This window comes from Ornithodoros turicata, chromosome 4, assembly GCF_037126465.1.
Source record: "Ornithodoros turicata isolate Travis chromosome 4, ASM3712646v1, whole genome shotgun sequence".
In the NCBI taxonomy this organism is placed as follows: Eukaryota; Metazoa; Arthropoda; class Arachnida; order Ixodida; family Argasidae; genus Ornithodoros; species Ornithodoros turicata.
The window spans coordinates 40,616,809-40,638,491 of NC_088204.1; the positions used below are offsets into that span (position 1 = coordinate 40,616,809).

General features: G+C 45.4%; 1 protein-coding gene and 1 non-coding gene across 2 annotated transcripts; one reads left to right on the forward strand and one right to left on the reverse strand.

Annotated features, from left to right (window-relative positions):
- Window positions 1–2,796: 2,796 nt before the first annotated feature.
- Window positions 2,797–2,869, reverse strand: Trnaa-ggc (transfer RNA alanine (anticodon GGC)). The gene has a single exon. It is a non-coding gene; the product is annotated as a tRNA-Ala (tRNA).
- A 16,780-nt stretch (window positions 2,870–19,649) lies between these two features.
- Window positions 19,650–20,335, forward strand: LOC135392372 (uncharacterized). Its single transcript, XM_064623088.1, has 2 exons — window positions 19,650–19,889; window positions 20,045–20,335. Exons 1-2 carry the CDS (start codon window positions 19,650–19,652, stop codon window positions 20,333–20,335), a joined length of 531 nt encoding a protein of 176 aa, XP_064479158.1.
- The last annotated feature ends 1,348 nt before the right edge of the window (window positions 20,336–21,683 follow it).

Sequence of the window (21,683 nt, forward strand, 5' to 3'; positions counted from 1 at the left end):
AAATCCTCAGGACGTCACTGTATGGACGAGGACGTGAGGACACTTTGAGGATGTCCTGAGGATCGCGTGTGTTCTTGGGGTACCTTTTCTTTTTTTTTTCGTTGTCTTTCTTCTGGTTATTTAGCTTAATTTTTGTTGTTGTTGAGATGTATTTTTTATATTTCTTTGGTACTTAATATGTTATGATATTCACCTTCAGATGAGGATATGTGCTCCAATTGGAGTTACAGGGATACAGCATATATTTGATCGCAGACGCGTGCACCTGGATAAACAGCAATAAAAAGAGATCATGCATGTGCTAAAATAGATCAGGGTAATAGATCAAACAAAACCAGAAGGATATATGGCAAGTGTGGACAAGATGAAACCTCAAAGTGGAAGCTGGGAAGCTGCCGAGCTTAGGGTCTGAAGTGACCATTCTGAGAAGAAAATGGTACCTGTGAGGCTCCAGCCGGAACTTCTGCAACCATCTGAGCCCAGAATGGAACCCGCTTAGAGCCAGAGTGCGACACACACACCTCTTTGGCACCCATCTGGTCCCAGAACGGAACCCACTTAAAGCCAGAGTGGGAACCACACACCACTTTGGCACCCATCTGGGCCCAGAATGGAACCCACTTAAAGCCAGAATGGGAACACTGCACCACTTTGGGACCCATCTGGGTCCAGAATGGAACCCGCTTAAAGCCAGAATGGGACCACTAACGCCACTTGGGGACCCATCTGGGACCAGAATGGAACCCGCTTAAAGCCAGAGTGGGACCATTAATACCACTTGGGGATCCATCTGAGACCATTCAACTGCAAATGCAAATGCAACTGCGGTCCGGACCGCTTTCTTCGAGGTCGCATCTTTGATTTTGAATTAAGTTATCTGTCTCCACGCTCTTTCTCTCATTTTTATGACCTCTAGTAGCCGGCAACATGCAGAGTGGTCTCGACACGTGTTAGAAGCTCCCCATTTAGTGTAGTGACTCATTGGATGGTCCCAATTACTGGAAGTCCTAATTTCTTCTAATTGCTAATTAATGGTGTCCAGACCATTTTATGTGTTTCCGGCTAGTCGAGGTCAGTAAGTACTACTTGTAACGCCCTATTTAGCTACTTCATTTAAAATGATGTTTTTGTGAGCACCGCTGCTCTGCAAGTCGAGGCCCGTTCTTACTTTGGATTAGGAGCTTCGTATGATACTGTGCTGCTGCAACAACAATGTGTGTTTTGGTGCCACTCTATGCCTGTTGTATTTAGCCTTTGTGTAACTTAGGATTTTTACTGCAGCTTGTCGTACTTATTTTCTGTTGTTACTGAATGAATATCATGAACCTTTATTCATTTCTGTTTGCGCACATGTTTCACAAAGTTTTCGTTGTGCGGTATACTATATAGCGGGTGTTTCACGAATACCCGTACTAGTACAAGCACGCGCCGCAAAAAGGGACGCAAACGCCAGGAAGGAGTGACAAACAACGGAAACTTCTATCCGTTGCAACGCAGTTTTCTTTTTTGCGTCACTTTCAGCTGCCATCGAATAACTTTCTTTTCGGTGAAGAAAGTTTCTTCTTCCTTGGGACATGGGACATGAACAAAGTGAGCAGCTCATTTGCATACGCTCACTAATTAAACGCATATCCTAGCTTTCAAATTTTACTTCACACGCTTATGGAACCACTGTTTTACGTAAGTTTCAACACCTAATGTTTTTTTCGAGTAATGTATCGGTTTTGGTTTCCATATTTCTTGCGCGGAGCAGCGCATCAATTGGCTCTTTAGATCAGCTATCCGGCTGTCAATTCGTGTTCATTCGCCTGGTGCACGCATTGTGGCGACGGAAGATTATGAACAGCTTTGAGACGCTTGGTATCCCTTCTCAGCGCGACGGGTAAACAGCGCTGGCGGTTCTCTCGTTCCGTTGGGAGATAGCGTGGTGTTATCATGAATGATGACGAATGCACGAGAGCGCTGTGTATTAGTTGAGTATAGGGTGCCTCAATACCAGCTCACTCTGCATAAACAGAGAAGGAGCTAGTATTCAGTCACCCTAGAGTAGTGATAGATATAGCACTTGTTAACAATGGGCCGCTCAGGTTACATGCGACACGCACACGCACGATAAGATATATCAGAAAACAATGGAAATCATGTATCGATAGTGTGAACAATGGGTTCCCAGGTTTCAATAACATGCGCCGCCACGATAAGGTATCGGTTAACTCAGGTAAACAATGGGAACTCACGTGTCGATAGTGTTTGATGGGCACCTGGATGCACGTTTAATGACATTTAATAACACGCAATGACATGTAATAACGCACAATGACATGTAATAACACGCAAATGACATGTAATAACACACAAATGACATTTAATAACAGGCAATAACATCTGATGACATTTAATAGTATTTTTCCGATCGGGTTGACGTCAGTCCGTCACGTAGTTTGGCTGCCGCGCCAGAGCGCTAGGTAGTTTCGGTTCCCACCAAGCGCCCTCTAGTTTTCAAGCTTTGGCCGTCTGTAGTTTCGGTTTCGGTTTGAAATGAATGGACGCCAAGCTTGGTTGCTCCACGTGTAGTTCTGGTTTCAGTTTCGAATTCCTAGGTGTTGCCAGATGTCCTCTGGTTTCAAGCTATTGACCGACTGTAATTTCGGTTTCAAACCGCAGCACGCTAGTTTCGCTGTGACAACGTCAACGCATTTTCTGGCGATATAAATTAAGCGTACGCGTAGAAATTTCATCAGAAAAAGAAAAAAAAAACATGGTTGACCATGAAAGATGAAAGTCACTGAAAAGGTTAGCCAGCTGTAGGGATCGAACCCACATCTTCTGGATTGCCGGTCCAGGGCTCTACCAATTGAGCTAAGCTAGCACGCCTCTCCAGCGACTTTCGGGGTGCGTCATCTGAAGGGACGACAAACCAGCCACTCACTCTCACTCACTCTCCTTTCACTCTTACATTTTTGCTCACTCATACACACATTCATACGACGGAAATCGACGCAAGCGGCACCTGTTGAACAAGAGATAAACTGATGTTCTGAGGCTGGAACAACATAGAGGGGACAGATACAAACAAGCCTCAAATTGCCTAAGAAATCAACGATGAAAGATGAAAGTCACTGAAAAGGTTAGCCAGCTGTAGGGATCGAACCCACATCTTCTGGATTGCCGGTCAGGGCTCTACCAATTGAGCTAAGCTAACACGCCTCTCCAGCGACTTTCGGGGTGCGTCATCTGAAGGGACGACAAACCAGCCACTCACTCTCACTCACTCTCCTTTCACTCTTACATTTTTGCTCACTCATACACACATTCATACGACGGAAATCGACGCAAGCGGCACCTGTTGAACAAGAGATAAACTGATGTTCTGAGGCTGCAACAACATAGAGGGGACAGATACAAACAAGCCTCAAATTGCCTAAAAAATCAACGATGAAAGATGAAAGTCACTGAAAAGGTTAGCCAGCTGTAGGGATCGAACCCGTGAGTGAGAGTGAGTGGCTGGTTTGTCGTCCCTTCAGATGACGCACCCCGAAAGTCGCTGGAGAGGCGTGTTAGCTTAGCTCAATTGGTAGAGCCCTGGACCGGCAATCCAGAAGATGTGGGTTCGATCCCTACAGCTGGCTAACCTTTTCAGTGACTTTCATCTTTCATCGTTGATTTCTTAGGCAATTTGAGGCTTGTTTGTATCTGTCCCCTCTATGTTGTTCCAGCCTCAGAACATCAGTTTATCTCTTGTTCAACAGGTGCCGCTTGCGTCGATTTCCGTCGTATGAATGTGTGTATGAGTGAGCAAAAATGTAAGAGTGAAAGGAGAGTGAGTGGCTGGTTTGTCGTCCCTTCAGATGACGCACCCCGAAAGTCGCTGGAGAGGCGTGTGAGCTTAGCTCAATTGGTAGAGCCCTGGACCGGCAATCCAGAAGATGTGGGTTCGATCCCTACAGCTGGCTAACCTTTTCAGTGACTTTCATCTTTCATCGTTGATTTCTTAGGCAATTTGAGGCTTGTTTGTATCTGTCCCCTCTATGTTGTTCCAGCCTCAGAACATCAGTTTATCTCATGGTTGACCAGTTCTATGTGAACCTGCTCTCAAATGCATCTTTGGATGTGTTTCCCGACAACACAATGAGCAAGTTCCGAGTAAAGCTAGCCCATCCACAGACGTTGGAGGGTAGGTGGGAGGCCGCTTTAACAGAAATCAACATCCCTTTTCCGATTAAAAATGTAACTGACACAGTCAATAGTATATCGGAAACGACATTCCTTGGTTCTACGATTGAAGCAACAGAGAAGGTCAAGTTCAACGCTAATGAAAACATTCTCTTGTCTTTGAGACAATTTTTAGCAAAACATTTGCAGTATAAGACAAGAATTATACGTGGTAGCGGTCATTATGAGATACAAGTTCCTCTGAACTATGGTTTGGAAATTAGCGCAACTCTTGCCGCTAAGCTTGGCATGGCTGAAAAGATAATCGGCTGTGGAGAGTTGGACAGAGGGTCACCCGTGAAGCTACTCAAATACCAGGTGGATACAGAAGAAACGATTAACATAGTTACCTATCGTTCACGAACGGTAAAGTATAAAGTTCCAGAAGGCTACTACGAATCGGGGAAGGACCTCGTTAATTCCATTAACCATGCCTATCGAACAAAACTTCATTTGTCGCAAGATGCTCGTCTCCTCGTATGTAACCCATACAACGGAATTTGTCACCTGGAACGCATGAACGATGGCTATGTGACCTTTCATCCTTATTTGGCTTTGATGTTGGGCTTCGGAAAGAGGGCAACTTTCTCAAGTTATGCAGTCGCTGAACGAGACGTTTGTCTATTCCCTGCTCAAAACTATATTTTCATATACTGCGATGTCATCGAGAACGAATTTGTGGGTGACGTGACAGCACCACTTCTTCTATCGATACCGTTCAGAGTCCAGGGTAGGAATGATGTGATGTCTTATTTATTCACAAACCTGTACTATAAATATGTATCTGCGAAGGAATTGACAACCATTCAAATCGAGTTGGCAAACGAGATAGGTGATTTCATTCTATTCATTTCTGGCTCTGGACGTGTCGGGTTGACGATCCACATACGTAAATGTATATAACAAACCCACAATGTTGCATAGCACATTTTGGTGCAGGAAAGCGAGAGCATCTACCACACTATACTGCTCCCGAGCTTTATCAGATTGGAGGAGGCATATTTGGTGACGTATTGAGGGGTTTCTTGCCCATACTGACCAAGAAGGTAGCGCCATACGTTGGAAGAAAGCTCCTTGATACTGGAAGACACATAGCCGAGGAAGTCCAGCAAGGAGCATCATTTCGAGAAGCCGTCAAGAAAGGAGTAGACCGCACAGTGCATAAAACTCGTGAGGAGTTACTTCAGAGACTCACAGGGAAAGGAAGAAAACGCAAGGCCGTTAAAAAAGCTCGACCTGCGGAGAAGCGGAGGAAATCTGACTTCTTTACTTGACAGAAAAAAAAATGTCTATTGCAGTAGTGCATAAAGATTCCTGTCTGTGTACTACAAACCAGCTGGAACTCTTCTCTCTTCCACCTACAAACTTTGCTTTGGAGAAGTCTGAATACGTCGAGTTTTTCCCAGTATCTGCTCCGACATCAAGCGGAGTGATCGAGTACAATGTTCCGGGACTCGGTGGGGGCTTCTTTGATCTTCAATCGAGCTTTTTGCATATTCAGTGCAAGATCATTCGAAAGAATGGAGATCCAGCGGTAACTACAACAAGCACTTCAACAACACCTGATGCAGTCATACCTGTCCAAGCGTTTGGTTCATCATTGTTTCAACACGTACATATCTACCTGAATTCAACCTTGGTTTCGAGTTTCGAACATTATGGCTACCGTTCCTACTTGGACATCATTACGAATGCCAACAATGTAACTCAGACACACACCCTTTCAGCAATGTTATACGAGCCAGACCCTTTAGGCACGAGTGAGGTATATGCTCCCACATCTGATTCAAAAGGAGTTTTCGCTCGTTACAAGCGAACCAAAGGATCGGCACTGTGTGACATGTACAGCCCAATCTTCAGCGACATATGTCAACAACAGAAGCTCATTCTTAACGGAACCGACATACGAGTTGTGTTACGTCAAGCGTCGGATGATTTTCGTCTCTTGCAAGCTCATGGTGCAACAGAAAAGCACACTGTGGAATTTTCACGTATCGTGCTCTATCTCTGACGTGTTCAGTTATCGCCGAGTATACTTGTTGGTATAGAACGAAGACTTCAAACAACACCTGCAGTATACCTTCTCCGAGGACTGGAAATTAAGAAACAGAACCATCGCCCCTAACCAATCTCAGGTGATATTTGACGACTTGTACAGCGAGCGAGTTCCCTCCAAGTTAACAGTATTGATGGTCAGGAGCGATGCCTACCAAGGTAGCAGACCACGAAACTCATTCAAGCTTGAGAACTTCAAACTAAAACGAGCACTACTGGACGTTGGTGGACAACAGTACACGGATGAGTTCGACTTCCAACGAGACATCTATTCCAAAGCCTATATACACCTGCTTCACAAACTAAAATGCAAGGATATACCAATAGCTCCAGCTGCGTATGCAAAAGAGACATTTATGCTTTATTACCATCTGACTCCAGATGCAGAAGTGAATGCTCTTTGTCCTGTTGTTCAAGCCAACGTTCGTCTGACCCTAACGTTTGCTGCCAATCTAACAGAAGCAGTTACGGTGTTGTTTGTATCCGAAACACCACGTGTGCTAGAAATCAACAAAGACAGACGAGTGAAATTTGTCTGAAAAATAAACATGGAGGAGTGGCAGTTCTATGCAGCATTCAGTAGACACTACTGCACCAGAGAACTGTTTCGGGGAACCTTTGCATGCAATGAAATCGCAAGACAGGAAGCCATACCCGGGATTTATGTGATTAACACAGCTCCAAGGAGCAGTAACGGTGAACACTGGACCTTGACTTATGTTTCCGGTGACAATGTGGTTACGTATTTTGATAGTTACGGCATTCAGCCCGTCTACAAAGAATTCTACCAATTCATTCATCCTACCAGGTCATTTTACTATAACAAGAAAAGAATTCAGGGCTATGGATCAGCTACATGTGGCCTCTACTGCCTGTATGTAGGCAGCATGCTCGCTTGTGGATTCTCGCTCCGAGAGTGCACTCAGAGATTTTCGTCAACGAACTTCACACTGAACGACAAGCTGGTACCCGTCCTTGTACGGAAGCAATTCCCAAGAAAGACAGACAACATGTCATGTTGCAGTGTACTTTGACACAATAAAATTGTATTTATTTCCATGTCGTTACAGGCACAATCTTCACACACACAATCACAAATGAAACGCTTTGTGTCTAGGGGATTTAAAGCTACTTTCGTAACACATACACTTTTATTTATATTTTCCTTGTGCACAATGAGGTTCTGACAAACTTTGTACCATTCACCAAGCTTAAGAGAGTCTATGTACATTGAATAATGCAACTTCTGGGCTTCACATTGTTTCACCCCCTTAGCACGATTGTATCGTCTTTTACTATGGAGGTCTAGTGCATAGAGCTTTGGTTTCAGGCAACAGAACCCTAGGATGTGGTCGTGGGGCATTTCGTTCTTAAATTTTCCTAGCACCATCTTGTTTTTCGTAGAATACATCGAGTCATCACAAGAATGACCAGATGTATCAAGGTGGGTATCGGCGAGCTCCGCAAGGGCCTTCTTATCGCTCAGCATCACGATATAAGAATCTGTGTCCATATACAAGAGCCTTGTGTCCGGGGCTACCCGAAGCAAGTTGTTATAATAAAAGTCATACATCATGACTTTAGACAGCTCGAGAATAGTGAACCCCAGGTACAGAGGCTGTCGCATACGGACTATCGATTGAGGAACTGAAACAAGACTACGTTAGAGCTTAGAGCCCTGAATTGTTTGAGGTTCGGTTTACACAAGAATCTCAACACTTGCTCCTCGGAAGTTGCTAAGCGACAGTCGACGAACTTTCGTACATTCATACATGTTTTCCCATATACGGAGTTAATTAAACACTTGTACAGGTTACGTTCGAAGGTATTGGTTGCCTGCTTGCGTAGTTCATGATGGAAGTCAACATAGGATCGCAGGAATGGTTTTTGTTTGAACCTGAGCACCCGGTGAATTTTCTCGAGCCGAAGACCCAACTGTAGGTACAACTTTGGACTGCGATAATGAAGAAAATACTTCTTCTTGTCAAGCAATGTAAGGAGTAATTTCGGTTCTATATCATGCTGTGGGAGGTTAAATTTTTTCATCAGGTCTTTCTGATAATTCGAAAGCAACTCATACGGGACGCTCATTTTTTCGGGCGCGAGCGGTTAGGCCAGGTCTACCTCTAAAAAATAACCAACGTCTGCATAATCTGCAACAAGGGTTACATCTAAACCTGCAACCTCTTCGGGTGACAGCCATTCAAAGTCTCCGAATGGGAGTGGTTCACGCATCACTGTGCCATAGAGTCCATTTATGTCCACGTAATGAATTATGGTCGTTGGTTTTTCGGGATCGTACTGATCTGTCCCTGGGACATTTGCAGTGGCCATTCGCGTTGAACACTGGGTCATACCACCACGCAGGCCCCGTTCAATTAACAGATAGCCATCGGGATCGTGGATTAAATCCAGATTAATCCGGCTCATTTTTAGTGCGCAAGACATGCTTAGTCCCGGGAGTGACACGAAATGAAGTGGTTCAATTTTGTGCGTCTCCAACGCCCATATTCGGAAGTTTTGAAACACGTCTGCCAGAAGCAATGCGTCCGTCAGAAGGTACAAATCCGAGTACTCGCCCAGGCTCTTCAGTTGAAATTTTTCAAACACATTTTGCGCATGGTGGTAATCTTCCTCGCTCACTTCTGATCCGTTCAGTTGGTTAAAGAACTGGTCACGTGATGGCAAACAGGGCTCGTCGTAACGTTCAAAAGAGGTAACGTAGTTATAACAGAAAATCCCTTTACGTACAACCAACCTGAAGTAGTCCTCCTCTGCGAAAAACTGACGCGGACACCTGAAGTTAGATTCACCTTTGTCACATAGATTTTTCGTCAATGTGTCGAGACTAGCATTGAGGAAGCTTAACGAGTCTATGAAGCGGAACACACCAATGTCTATAGCCTTAAACTTTTGACAACTGGAGGCTATCACTCTGATGTCTGTCTTCCGAAGCAGGTGCAGATGAGCTACTATGAATCCGAGGTCATAATTGGCATTATGTGCAATGATGGGCACTTTCCGTGGTATCCGCAGTTTCAGATTACATCCCTGACACAATGATTGGCGAAATTCTCCACTTACGTGATCATGGTCTCGCACTTTCTGCTTCTTAGCGAATGGTTCTTTACAGATGTTACAGTGAGTGGCTTCAGAATGTTCGAGTTCGTCTCCTGGGGTCATTTGCAAGGGCACAGTCTCGTGCAACATCGTATACAGCTCATCATGCAAATTACGCAATAGTTCCATGAAAACGGAAACGCAGTCTGCATCACGGTAAAATGTTTCTTCAAGACATACGAATCGCACGAGCGTATGACGAGGAGACAGAAGGATGAAGGGATGAGTTCCTCGTAGACATTCCCGCCTCCCGAACACAGTGATAGTACACTCTCAAAGTCGTATACACAGTAGAAGGGAACTTCCGACATCAAATCCTCTCCGGCAAACGACAGTGTCTCACCCTTCTTTGGCAAAATAGTCTTGGACACTTTTTGTTGTTTACACATTAGTAGATGATCGGCGAGTACACCCGGGGTGGTGAAACCCATCGTACACCGTTTGCAGTGAAAATAACCAGGTGGTGTGAACAAAGCATTGAAATTAGTAATGAGTACAAAATGGAAGTCAATCAGCAGTAGGTCGACATGCTTCCTACACTGGTCGTCGACAACCTTAATCGGGTAAACATATTTTTCATCTTTGTCATAACTGTACACGTTAATGCTCACATCGTTCTGCTTCTCAAACATTTCTACATCTTTCGGGAACACTACAGGAAACGTCTCTGGAAATACATATTGAGACAGGTATGACCTGTAGGATGAAGCTCTGCGTCTGTAAGAACCCTTTGCAGGATGTAGACCAGCAAGTATGCAAAATGCGAAACACATGTTCTGTTCACTATCCTCGTGAAGGTCGACACTCAGAAGACACCGACACTTTTTTTTCAATTCGTTTGGCAATTCAAAGTCGGTACATCCAATGAGCTGTGGTGCGAGACGACCGACATGAAGAATGCAGGCGTGAATTCGAAATAAGAAAAATCCCGATCCTTGCATTTCAAGCTTTTCTAAATTGTTGGTGACTTCAGTGCCTACTTCAATGACAGCACGTTCTACGTCTCGTTCCGACCACAGCGTATGCACACTCGAAGGAATAAATTGAGTGACAAATATGATCTCATCCTCAGGCGTATGTCGACCGAGTTCCGCCTTCAGCAAAACATAAAAGCGTAACGGAAATCCGAAATGTCGAAGTACACTGGCAAGGTAGCGTCCGTTTTCATGAAAGAATGTGCTGACATCCTGCCCGTCGTCGTCTCTGTCATGTAGATGAAGCTCATAGCGGTTGGTATAGTTGCGGAGCGTACAGAGTGTCTCACAAAATGGGATACAGGGTGTTGCAAGGTTATGAACGTTAGCCAGATGAACTTGAAGTCCCAGCGCTGTTGTGTAGTGCTGCCGATCGGCCGGAGGACAAAGGTGGCATGTCACCATTTATTTTTATTTTTTTACTCGGATTGACCGAACACGATGTCTGGCGAAAGAAGACGTTTCCCATCTTTTCCAACTCTCTCTTTCTTCTCCATCCAGAGTCCGCTCGTGTTCCTCATGTCATCGATGTCTTGAGTGCTTAGTTTATGAAACCGAGCTGGAAGGAACACCTTTACGTGCTCGTGATCCTTCATAATTTCTACGTAGACCGCCTCGCCATACCTCGTTTCAATTTTGTTAACATCAACCACCTCATACTTGATGTTTTTAGGAATTGTCGCCATTTTTTGAAACTCTCCACATATTTCTTTAACTTGTCAAGTTTATGCAAGATCGACGAAGACATGATGCTTACTTGTGCACTGATGCAATGATGACGACGATGATCCTTCAGACACGTTGGACCGGCTGAAAACAAAAGGAGCACATGTTAGAACACTGCAAAATATTTCATCATTCTGAACACCATACCTCCTCAGAAGGAGGTTCGAGAGTGAAGGAGCTGAGCGTCAGACAGTTCTTATATAAGAAGTTGCCAGCATGGCGACCTTGAGGAGTCTTTTTTTTACATCGTCAACTCTGCAGTCGAACCTACCTTTGCAGTTTGCTTTTTTTCCCTGCAGTTTGCAAGCACGGACTTGTTTATCTAACGAAACGTATCTTGACCAGACTTCATTCCCTTGCACGAAATGACAGTGATAGCACCTCTTAGGTTCGTGACGCCTGCCTCGGTGTCAATTTCAGGGGCTAGTCAAAGTGGGAAATCCACCTTCGTGGCACGACTAATTAATCACAGAGCTGTCCTCTTTGACAAACCGTTCAAGCAAATATGGTATATCTATCTTTATAAGCAGCCGGTATTCGATACTCTTCCTGAAGTAAATTTCAGTCAAGACATCCCTGCAGATCCGGAGAATTATAGCCGCTCATTATTTATATTTGACGACTGTTTAGCCGACCGGCAAAGACTCAAAGAAATCTGCAAATTTTATATCGCTGGGTGTCACCACCTGTCAATCACGGCTGTGTTCATCTCGCAATACCTGTTCGTCAACGACCCTTTGTATCGCACAATACAATTCAATAGCATGGCTCTCGTTTTATTTCGTTCACCACGCACTACAGACCAGCTGCGTATGCTGTCCAGGCAGATTTTCGGGCGAAATGATTTGTTGCCCACGATATATAAAGATGCCTGTCAGAAACCATACTCATACTTAGTTATCGACTTGTCTCAACAGAGCAACGATCACTATAAGGTGTGGACCAACATTTTCCCGGATAATCACAGACAGATCGTATACAGGTCATGAAAAGGCGTAACAAACACATTCGTTTCCTTCGTATGATTGCTGAAGCAAAGACAGGGGAAGATCGTTACAACCTGATTCAACATGCCAGCAGGGAACAGCTACGAACAATCAGGGAGATTTGTATGAACCTCTGCAAAGGAAACATCGACGTACCGCCGAAAGTTAAAAAGCAATTGAAGCCTTTTGCGACACCCATTAGGACACTGGCTTCCAGGCAAGACCGTGCAGATGTGAAGAAAGTTAAACGGATTCTTCATCAGTCCGGCGGGTTTTTGCAATTTTTGTTGCCCCCCTTGTTAGGTCTCGTTTCAAGTTTAGCGGGCAAAAGCATCGCAAAAGCAATCGGCATTTAAATAATGCAGAAATACGAGCTTGTTCCCTATCGGGAGAGCACTATTCCGGCGATATTGAATAAACAGGAGCCTGGTGATATCAAGGCCAAGGAGATCATCCAGTACTTGCACAAGCTATTGCATCCTCCCGCGAACACATTAAGACAGCCTAGTGCAGCAGGTGAGGAGACAAATCCTGTGGCGTCGACAAGAGAGCAGACACAGATTCAAGCGGACGAGGAGGAAGATGCCATCGTTAATTTTATGAGCAGCGGCTACAAGATGAGAGCAAGCCAATTACTGCGTTTACTAAAACCCGTGCTCAGCTGGAATAGTAAAACGTTTGAGCTCATTGTCAATGGTGAACAAATACCAACGTTGTAGACCTTGTTTATTATTTGGTCACAAGAGCGCGAAATGTGTGGCGACCCGCGTATTTCGAGAGGATCCTACCACTATTGGTCAAGCTAAATATACCGACACTTATCGTACATCCATCTCGACTTGAAAAGGAGACTGCAGAGCCATCAGCCAGTAGTCCTACGTTCACACCTGAGACACCTCGTCGACGCATTTCTCCGGTTATCACAAGAGCGGCTAAGAGACTTCGAGAATGGAACCAGTATTGAGCACGTTGGAACCGCAACAGGAATACTGTGGTTACCTTCGGGACGAAAACATTCTGGCGCATTTTCCTGCACGACACAGGAAGAAGGCCCTCGCCATTCTGCAGATGCTAAAGACCGTATTTGCGATAGATGAAGAGGGAAGGATTATCTGCCATTCTCGCGTTGTTCCAAGTAGTTCCGTCATCGAGCTTATAAAATACGAACTGCACAATCGATCGCCCTTTTGGTACAAAGGTGACGTTGCAGCCATTATAAATGCCTATCATTCGACGGACTTCGTGTTCGTGGAAGAAAATTGTGCTAATGGCTGCTTACGTGGACGTATACCATCCTGGTGCTCTAGGTGGTGATCAACGACTCGCACGAGCGATCGGTGAAAAGCCGGCGAAGGTTGCCAAGTTCCTGGAAACCAATGATGTGTACTCTCTCTTCAGAGAACTTAAGCGACCACGTCAGTTCCGGAAGACCATCGTTTTGGGTGTGAAGGATATATTCCAAATAGATTTGAAAGACCTTCAGAAACTGTCGAGATACAACAAGGGTTTTCGCTATCTTTTGTTTTGTATCGACGCATTTTCCCGTATGCTTGCTGTAGTGCCTGTGCAGAATAAACGAGCAGCGGAAATTATACGTGGACTGAGACTCGCTTTTAGACGTATTGGGACTCCGAGACTGATTCATTCAGACAGAGGTACAGAGTTCACCAATAAGTCAGTCGGAGCATTTTTAAAATCAAAAGGGATATCTCTCTTCCACTCTAATTCAAATACGAAAGCAAGTATTGCAGAACGATCTATTCGAAGTCTTATGACGCCACTTTATCGTGCTTTTGAATATCAGGGACATAAATCGTACTTGAAAATTTTACAACCTCTGGTCAAAGCATATAATCATCGTGTTCATAGAACTCTGTCGGCACGGCCTGTGGATGTCAACAAAGAAAATGAACATTTATTTAGGCAAAAGCTCTATCCTACTCCGAGCAAACCCCCAGAGAAGCCACGTTTTCGCGTTGGCCAGCTTGTAAGAATAGCAAAGTCTAGACACCAGTTAGTCAAAAGTTATCTTGGTTCGTTTACGCGTGAAATTTTTGTGGTGAGAGCAGTCAAGATTGGTTACCCGAATACCTATCTCTTACGTGACCGGCAGGAAGAACCTATTGAAGGTCAATTTTAAGCAAGCGAATTAACACGTGTGCAGCCTGGAAAGGGCCACCGCATTATAAACAGACGCGTTCGGAACGGAAAGGTGCAGTACCTGTTGCAACCTTCTGGAAGTCGTAGAAGGACTTGGGTTCCGGAGAACTACCTGCCACCACCGACGACGAAATGACTGGCGATCACTGGTCCGATGTCGAACAGCCAGCCAACGCTGGCGATTCCTGGTCCCAACCGGGTGATGATGTGTGTGGCATGCGGGACGTTACCCAGGATCATCAACTCCAAGGAAAATGTCGCCGTCCTCATACCTGTTGGAATGACATGTTAGAATGTGGTTCATCGAAGTCAACGGACGACACAGTGCTCGTCGCAGCATTTAAGATAACCAGAGACATTTTCTTGTTCCAGTCCCTGCCTCTGAACCTTCCCGCGAAAAAGACTGTGTGGGAGTCTTCAAAAACAATGTATGCCAGGGTACACAGGAAGTGTGAGCACCTATCCGACCACCCGTTCGACCTGGTCTCCGAATGGGGAAAACAGATGAGCTCAATATTCAGCTATTACGGTGATCGTGACGTCGACGTGATGCAACTGGTGGCCGAAAGTCTATGTATCATGTACTACGCAATGAAGACCGGCTACCATTACCTGGCTGTGTACATAAACGACATGACAATTGACCTGTTGCAAAATAGGTTGTCACCGAAAGACGCTTACCAATAAATATTGAAATCCATGACGAGTTGTCTCATTTTACTGTAGGTCGTCATGGTAAATAGATGTCCGGAGATGTTCTGCTACACCTTGTCCTTTCTGAGTGTTGTTTCCCTGTTCGTTTTCGTAGCTACAACAGAATTTACAAAACCAACACGGAAACAGGGAAAATGCACTACCGTGACTCAGATTGACCATAACATCTACGTCCATCGATGTCCAGCTGCAGTAACTGCCGTACGCCTTTGGCTCAGCAATGGTCATCCGACGAGATACGGAGTAAATCTGTCGCAAAATGATACACGTCAACTATGGCATTGCTTGAAAGAAGCAAATGTCGCGCACAATTATTATAACTTCGAGTGCTCGAAGCTATGTGAAATAAGCTTCGAACCCAGGCAAGTAATAGAACGATGTCCCGGCAATGTGTACAATATTGCAAGACTCATTGGGAATGGAAAGCACAGCGGTTACGGTATCACTCTTTCGAAATCGGCTACCATGTCTCTGCTGTCTCATCTGAGCGAAACAATAAAAAGAATTTAAAACAAATACATGCCTGCATTTCATTTAGCTATAAGATACACTGTAACACAAGAATGGTTTGAAATACTCACATCACTTGGCTCTTACGTGCCACACTCACTGCTGGAAGCTCGTACGTGGCAGACAGCCTATACCACCAGTCGAAAATGCATCTTGCGTGGAGTGGGCGATAACGGTTTCTTTTTGTGTGTGTGTGTGGTTGATGTTCCCAAAGAGCGTTTGGAAAAAGCCAGACGGGTGTTTCGCGGTTGTGTTATCATACCAAAAGAAGAAGAAAAAAGAGCGCGTCGGCAAGAGGTATCGCATTTCACATGCTGCTCCTGCGAAAGGAGAAGCTGTCCACGATGCATTCACGTGATCCTTCCTTCCCTTGAAATAAAACAAAAATGAAGGGTCTTATAAGCTAGCTGTCGACGACTGAGACCGATCAGACCTTCATCGACGACGCAACTTTGAAAGGATGTGAGTATACCTCTTGTCTTTATGCCTTTTTTTTGTTATTTTTATTTCGAAACCATCACAGCTGGTAACCGCAATACGTAGTCATGCAATGCTTCTCGATTCGTTGTATGCTGTTGTCGCAATGCGCAACACAAGTTTGGAAATGTGTGTGTATAGAACACCTCTATTTTATTGTGATTGTTGTCACTGGGTTATTTACTTCCAAACGTCGTACTCCAATGCAAATGCATGACACAGTAACAGAGGCATATCGGAAAGTGGAAAACGTTAACCGATTCTTTGATAATGCTGCTTGTTGTTGTTGCGTGACACCTGATCGAGATTTGAGTCGTCCTAGACTTTGTCCTGATTGAGAAGAGCATTCACAGGATGTTTCGTTTTCCCTTTGTTTTTGCAGATTGCTTCTGTACAAGGATGAAGTCAAGCAAGACTCTAACTGTAACATATCTTTCGTTAGTTGAATAAAAGAGTAGTAAAAAAATGTGCTGAAATAAAAAAGGAATATATACAGTGTTGTCTGGTCTCTGATATACATCATTATTTGAGTGTACTTATCAAATGGGGGGAAAAATCATGCTGTGACGCGGCATTTATTTTTTGTCAAATGAAACCGTAAGTACAGACGGTCAAAAGCTTGAAACTAGAGGGACATCTGGTAACCATTCAAAAACCTGCGTTGACGTTGTCACAGCGAAACTAGCGTGCTGCGGTTTGAAACCGAAATTACAGTCGGTCAATAGCTTGAAACCAGAGGACATCTGGCAACACCTAGGAATTCGAAACTGAAACCAGAACTACACGTGGAGCAACCAAGCTTGGCGTCCATTCATTTCAAACCGAAACCGAAACTACAGACGGCCAAAGCTTGAAAACTAGAGGGCGCTTGGTGGGAACCGAAACTACCTGGCGCTCTGGCGCGGCAGCCAAACTAGGTGACGGACTGACGTCAACCCGATCGGAAAAATACTATTAAATGTCATCAGATGTTATTGCCTGTTATTAAATGTCATTTGTGTGTTATTACATGTCATTTGCGTGTTATTACATGTCATTGTGCGTTATTACATGTCATTGCGTGTTATTAAATGTCATTAAACGTGCATCCAGGTGCCCATCAAACACTATCGACAGGTGAGTTCCCATTGTTTACCTGAGTTAACCGTTACCTTATCCTGGCGGCGCATGTTATTGAAACCTGGGAACCCATTGTTCACACTATCGATACATGATTTCCATTGATTTCTGATATATCTTATCGTGCGTGTGCGTGTCGCATGTAACCTGAGCGGCCGATTGTTAACAAGTGCTATATCTATCACTACTCCCTAGTCGTGTAGAGAAGGAACACGTAAGATGTCTCTTGCGGTCTTGGGGTTGCTCCATATCATTCGTCACCACCGGGTGCCAACCAGGCGGATGAACACGAAATTGATAGCCGGATAGCTGATCCAAAGAGCGCATTGGTGCTAGAACACCGCAAAGGCCTTCCCAGAAAATCCGAGCCCGGCACGGCCCGCTTGCCGAAATCGGGCCTCAAAGTCATTTTGACTGAGGGTTTGGGCCTTGCCCTGGTCCAGTCCGAGAGTTCTCGGGCCTGAGTCGTTGCCGAGCTTTTGTGACTCATTTTTCTGCATTATTTAATCCTCAACTATACCTCAACATTTCTTATGAAAACAATGTGTTGCTACATATGTTCCTACAGGAACAAACCGCATGAAAGGCTGCGCTTCCACGCTCCAGCTACGTGTGTGTGGTTTATGCTCTATTATGAGTCTCTATCATATGGACTGTATGCACCTGTCGAACGGATCGCGTTCAAATATGCCTATGCTACTGCGGGCCGGGCCTAGGTCGGGACAAGTATTCGACAACCGGGTCGGGCTAAGGTCGTGTAAAGGCAGGGCAGGGCCCAGTTTTCGGCAGCCTGATCGGGCAGGGGACGGGTTTAGGCTATCCATGGCTTTGAGTAAGGGGCCAGTAAATTCAGACCCGTGCAGAGCTCTAATTGGTGCACTGCTCCGCGCAAGAAATATGTGAACCGAAACCGATTAATTACTCGAAAAAAAAAATCACTAACTGTTCAGGCATTTTTTCTCTTAGAGCACAGTTTTCGCTGAAGGTTCCGATTCGTGAAACAGGGGTTCCGAAAGCGTGCGAAGTAAAATTTCAGAGTGGATGTTAGTGTGACCGTATGCAAATGAGCCGCTCGCACTCAGTTCATGGCCGATTCACCATGATCTTTACCAAAAACGAACGTTCTTCGATAGCGCCACCTGCTTACGAATTATTCAGCCGGGGGACCTTCGTGAAACAACTGGTGTACGGCTTGATGGGTACAACGAGAAGAATGGGAACACTGTAGCTGCATCAATGTGATATACTCTTCGCTGAAAATCTTTTTAAGCCTTAAAGGAGTACAGAAGGCCATCCAAAAAAATTCAGATTAAGAAGTCTGGTGAAAGCGTGTCTGTCAATCTACCGCATAGCACGAAAGCTTTTGATGTGTGCAATTTGTTTCCCAGGAAAAAAACTCACATGAACATAGCTCCGACTGTTGACCCTTAACTCGACAGTTCGGACATAAAGAGGGGGATACGCATGGTGCCACGTCACCGGTGACGTTACAGGGTCCACGCAGTCTGGTTAGCTGGTCAGTAGGGATCAGCGCCTTGTCCCTTTCACGCCGTAAACAAGTTTTGCCGGTTCCCCAAGAGAATTGGGGAATTCGGGAAGTAGCGAACGAATCATGACCAAACCAGGAGCGACATGAATCCGCCATCTTTGTAATTACCCTCAAGCGGGTGCTTCGTGCAAAACCGCCACCTTGTCCTGGTCGCACGTCATAGAAAACGTCATGATGAGGTCATGTGACTTTGTTTACATGTCGTTTTGCCACTTTCCGACATACTTCCCTCGTCATAAAGATGAACGTATTTTGCCAGCGTAAAGTATGCAGTAAGTATGCTTCCGCAACATGGTAGCTCATTTCTCCTTAGTGTAAAGGTACTGTAAAGTGAAGTGCAACCCAGGGTAACCTTATCTTATAACCTATAGTAACCTTATAGTACATCTCAGGCACAAAATATTTCGTTTGGAATCCCTTTTTACTTTGAGTAATCGAATTTCAAAGATTGCATTCGAATGTAAGGCTGAGTACTCCGAAAGCCACAACACTGTGTCGGCTCGTGTCGGCTATGGCTAGTCGAGCCTCTCTCATCCGCGTGCCGGTCTGTGGCGAAATCGTCATGGCCGAAATGAAATGTTTTGGGGTACAAGCCGTGTGATGTCGAATTTACCAAACCTGAATACCCTCGAGCTTCGGATAGTCCAGCAGTCAGGCCGGCAAAACTTTCGTTCTTAGGAGAGCACGCCAGGGACACAGCAGGACACGATGTCATCCGCAGCATGATCGACGGAGGATGAATTGCCGTCATCGCAGTCTCCTGGTAGCGTGGGAAACTGGCTTTATGTGTAATGAAAATGTTGAGAGCCTTACAGCGGAAATGCGGTATTGCTCCTTCAGTTCAGGTGTACTTACTGCAAACGCGTGCCGATGCCGACGGCAGGGGAATACCTTTGTTGCCGCAAAATGAGGAGCTACTGAAGCAGCGCAGCGGTTGCATGACAAGAAATTAGTACTTTGGAATACTGTGCCTGGACACTGAGGTGCTCCAGGTGTCCTACTGCTACGTGAGAGATTTTTTGTCCCCCAGTCTCGGGTTTTTAAGGTATGGACGCTAACTTGGTTGTGGACACAGGAGCAGACGTCTCAGTCGTCCCCGACACTGTGTATCGCGATGTTCTGCGACAGCCAGAGCGGGACAAGTCTCGACGTGTGCTCAAGGGCCCAAACCAACAAGAACTAGGAGTACTCGGGGTACTGCATGACGAACTGACATTCCAAGGAAGGAAAGTGAATGCAGAGCTGCATGTTGTGAAAGATCTGGAATGGCCACTGCTCTCCAGGAAGGTCAGTGAGGATTGGGCCTGGTCAAACGGCTGTTGACAGTGATTACCAACACACCAGGAACCCGAGAAAGGAGGGACATTGATCCAAAAACGGAATTCCCAGCGCCGTTCAGGGGATTGGGACATGTCAAGCAGGTGTAGACGATCACCTTGCAGCCGGACACGGTCCCGTTTGCATTGACTTCAGCTAGAAGAGTGCCAGTGGCACTACTCCCTAAGGTGAAGGCGAAGCTCCAAGCTGTGTCCAATGATGAGGTCATCGAACGAGGGGAGGAACCTACAGACTGGTGTTCGGGAATGGTCGTAGTTCCAAAAACAAATGGACATATACGCATATGCGTGGACTTAACTGAGCTGAACAAATACGTCAAGAGAGAAGTCCACCCACACCCGATCAATGAACACGTCTTCGCACAGATGTCAGGAGCGAAAGTGTTCAACAAATAGGAAGCCGACTCGGGTTTCTGGCAGTTTGAGCTGGCAGAAGAGTCTCAAACATTGACAACGTTCACCACACCATTTGGAAAGTACAAGTTTAAGCGTCTTCCTTGTGGAATTACGTCTGCGCCAGAATTTTTCAGCGAAAAATGTGTCAGCTACTACGCGACCAAGATGGTGTCGTGTGTAACATGGATGACATTCTGGTCTTCGGGTCTACTCACGACGCACACAATAGGCGTCTACGGGAAGTGTTAGAGAGACGCCAGAAGCACGGCCTCACACTCAACGATGGAAAGTGCAGGTTTGGAGTACGCACGGTAAAGTTTCTGGGTCACGTGTTACATGAGCAAGGGATAAGACCTGATGAAAGCAAGGTACTCGCTATTAAAGAGTTCAAGTGCCCTACATATGTACATGAATTGAGGATGTTCCTTGGCATTGTGAACTATTTGGGCAAATCTGTGCCTTATCTCGCACATGTGGCTCATCCTTTGAACACACTGTTAAGTTCGAAAAGTGAATGGTTATGGGGACATGAGTAGGGCAGAGCGTTTAAACAACTGAAGGCGATTTTGATGTGCAGTCCAGTGCTAGCTTTGTTCGACCCCAGGAATCCCTCCGTGTTGGACTCTGAGGCCTCATCTTTCGAGCTCGGAGCCGTTCTATGCCAGGAGCAAGATGAGGGACTGTACAGACCAGCATATGCCTAATGAACTCTTACAGAGGCTGAAAAACGGTACTGTCAAACAGAAAAGGAAGGACTAGCAATAGTTTGAGCATGTGACCGTTTCAAGGACTTCATCACGGGTATCAAGATCGGAATCGAGACTCACCACAGACCTATCATTACAATTTTTTTGTCAACATGCCTGGACGACCTTACATCGCAGTTGTAGCGCTTCAAGATAAGAATGACGAGGTATACCTCCGACATTCAGTATGCCCATGGCAAACTTCTCATAGCGGCACATGCGCTTTCAAGGCAACCACTTGCGCAGCAAGGCAGTGGCGATTTTGAGCAAGAGATAGCAGCATTTTTGCGAGCAATTATTGCAGGACTACCAACGTCAGACGGACGATTGGCAAAAATCAAAGAAGAGCAACAAAATGACCCAACTTGTCAGTTACTGACCAAATATTGTGAGCAAAGATGGCCAACAAAAGGCAGACTCAACGAACCGTGCGGGGATTACTGGCCAGGTCGTGCTGACATTACAGTAGAGGATGGTCTCCTTCTAAAAGGCTCAAAGATAATCATTCCTGGGGCCATGAGACTAGAAATACTGCAAAAGATCCACCAAGGTCATTAGGGAATACTTAAATGCAGAGCACGGCCAAAAGAATCGGTCTGGTG

What these genes read in the sequence shown, in the direction of transcription:
- LOC135392372 (XM_064623088.1), top strand. Translation starts at nt 19,650, where the DNA reads ATGGACGCTAACTTGGTTGTGGACACAGGAGCAGACGTCTCAGTCGTC. An exon ending in GGCCACTGCTCTCCAGGAAG is followed by an intron (nt 19,890 to 20,044) that starts GTCAGTGAGGAT and finishes ATCACCTTGCAG; the next exon opens with CCGGACACGGTCCCGTTTGC.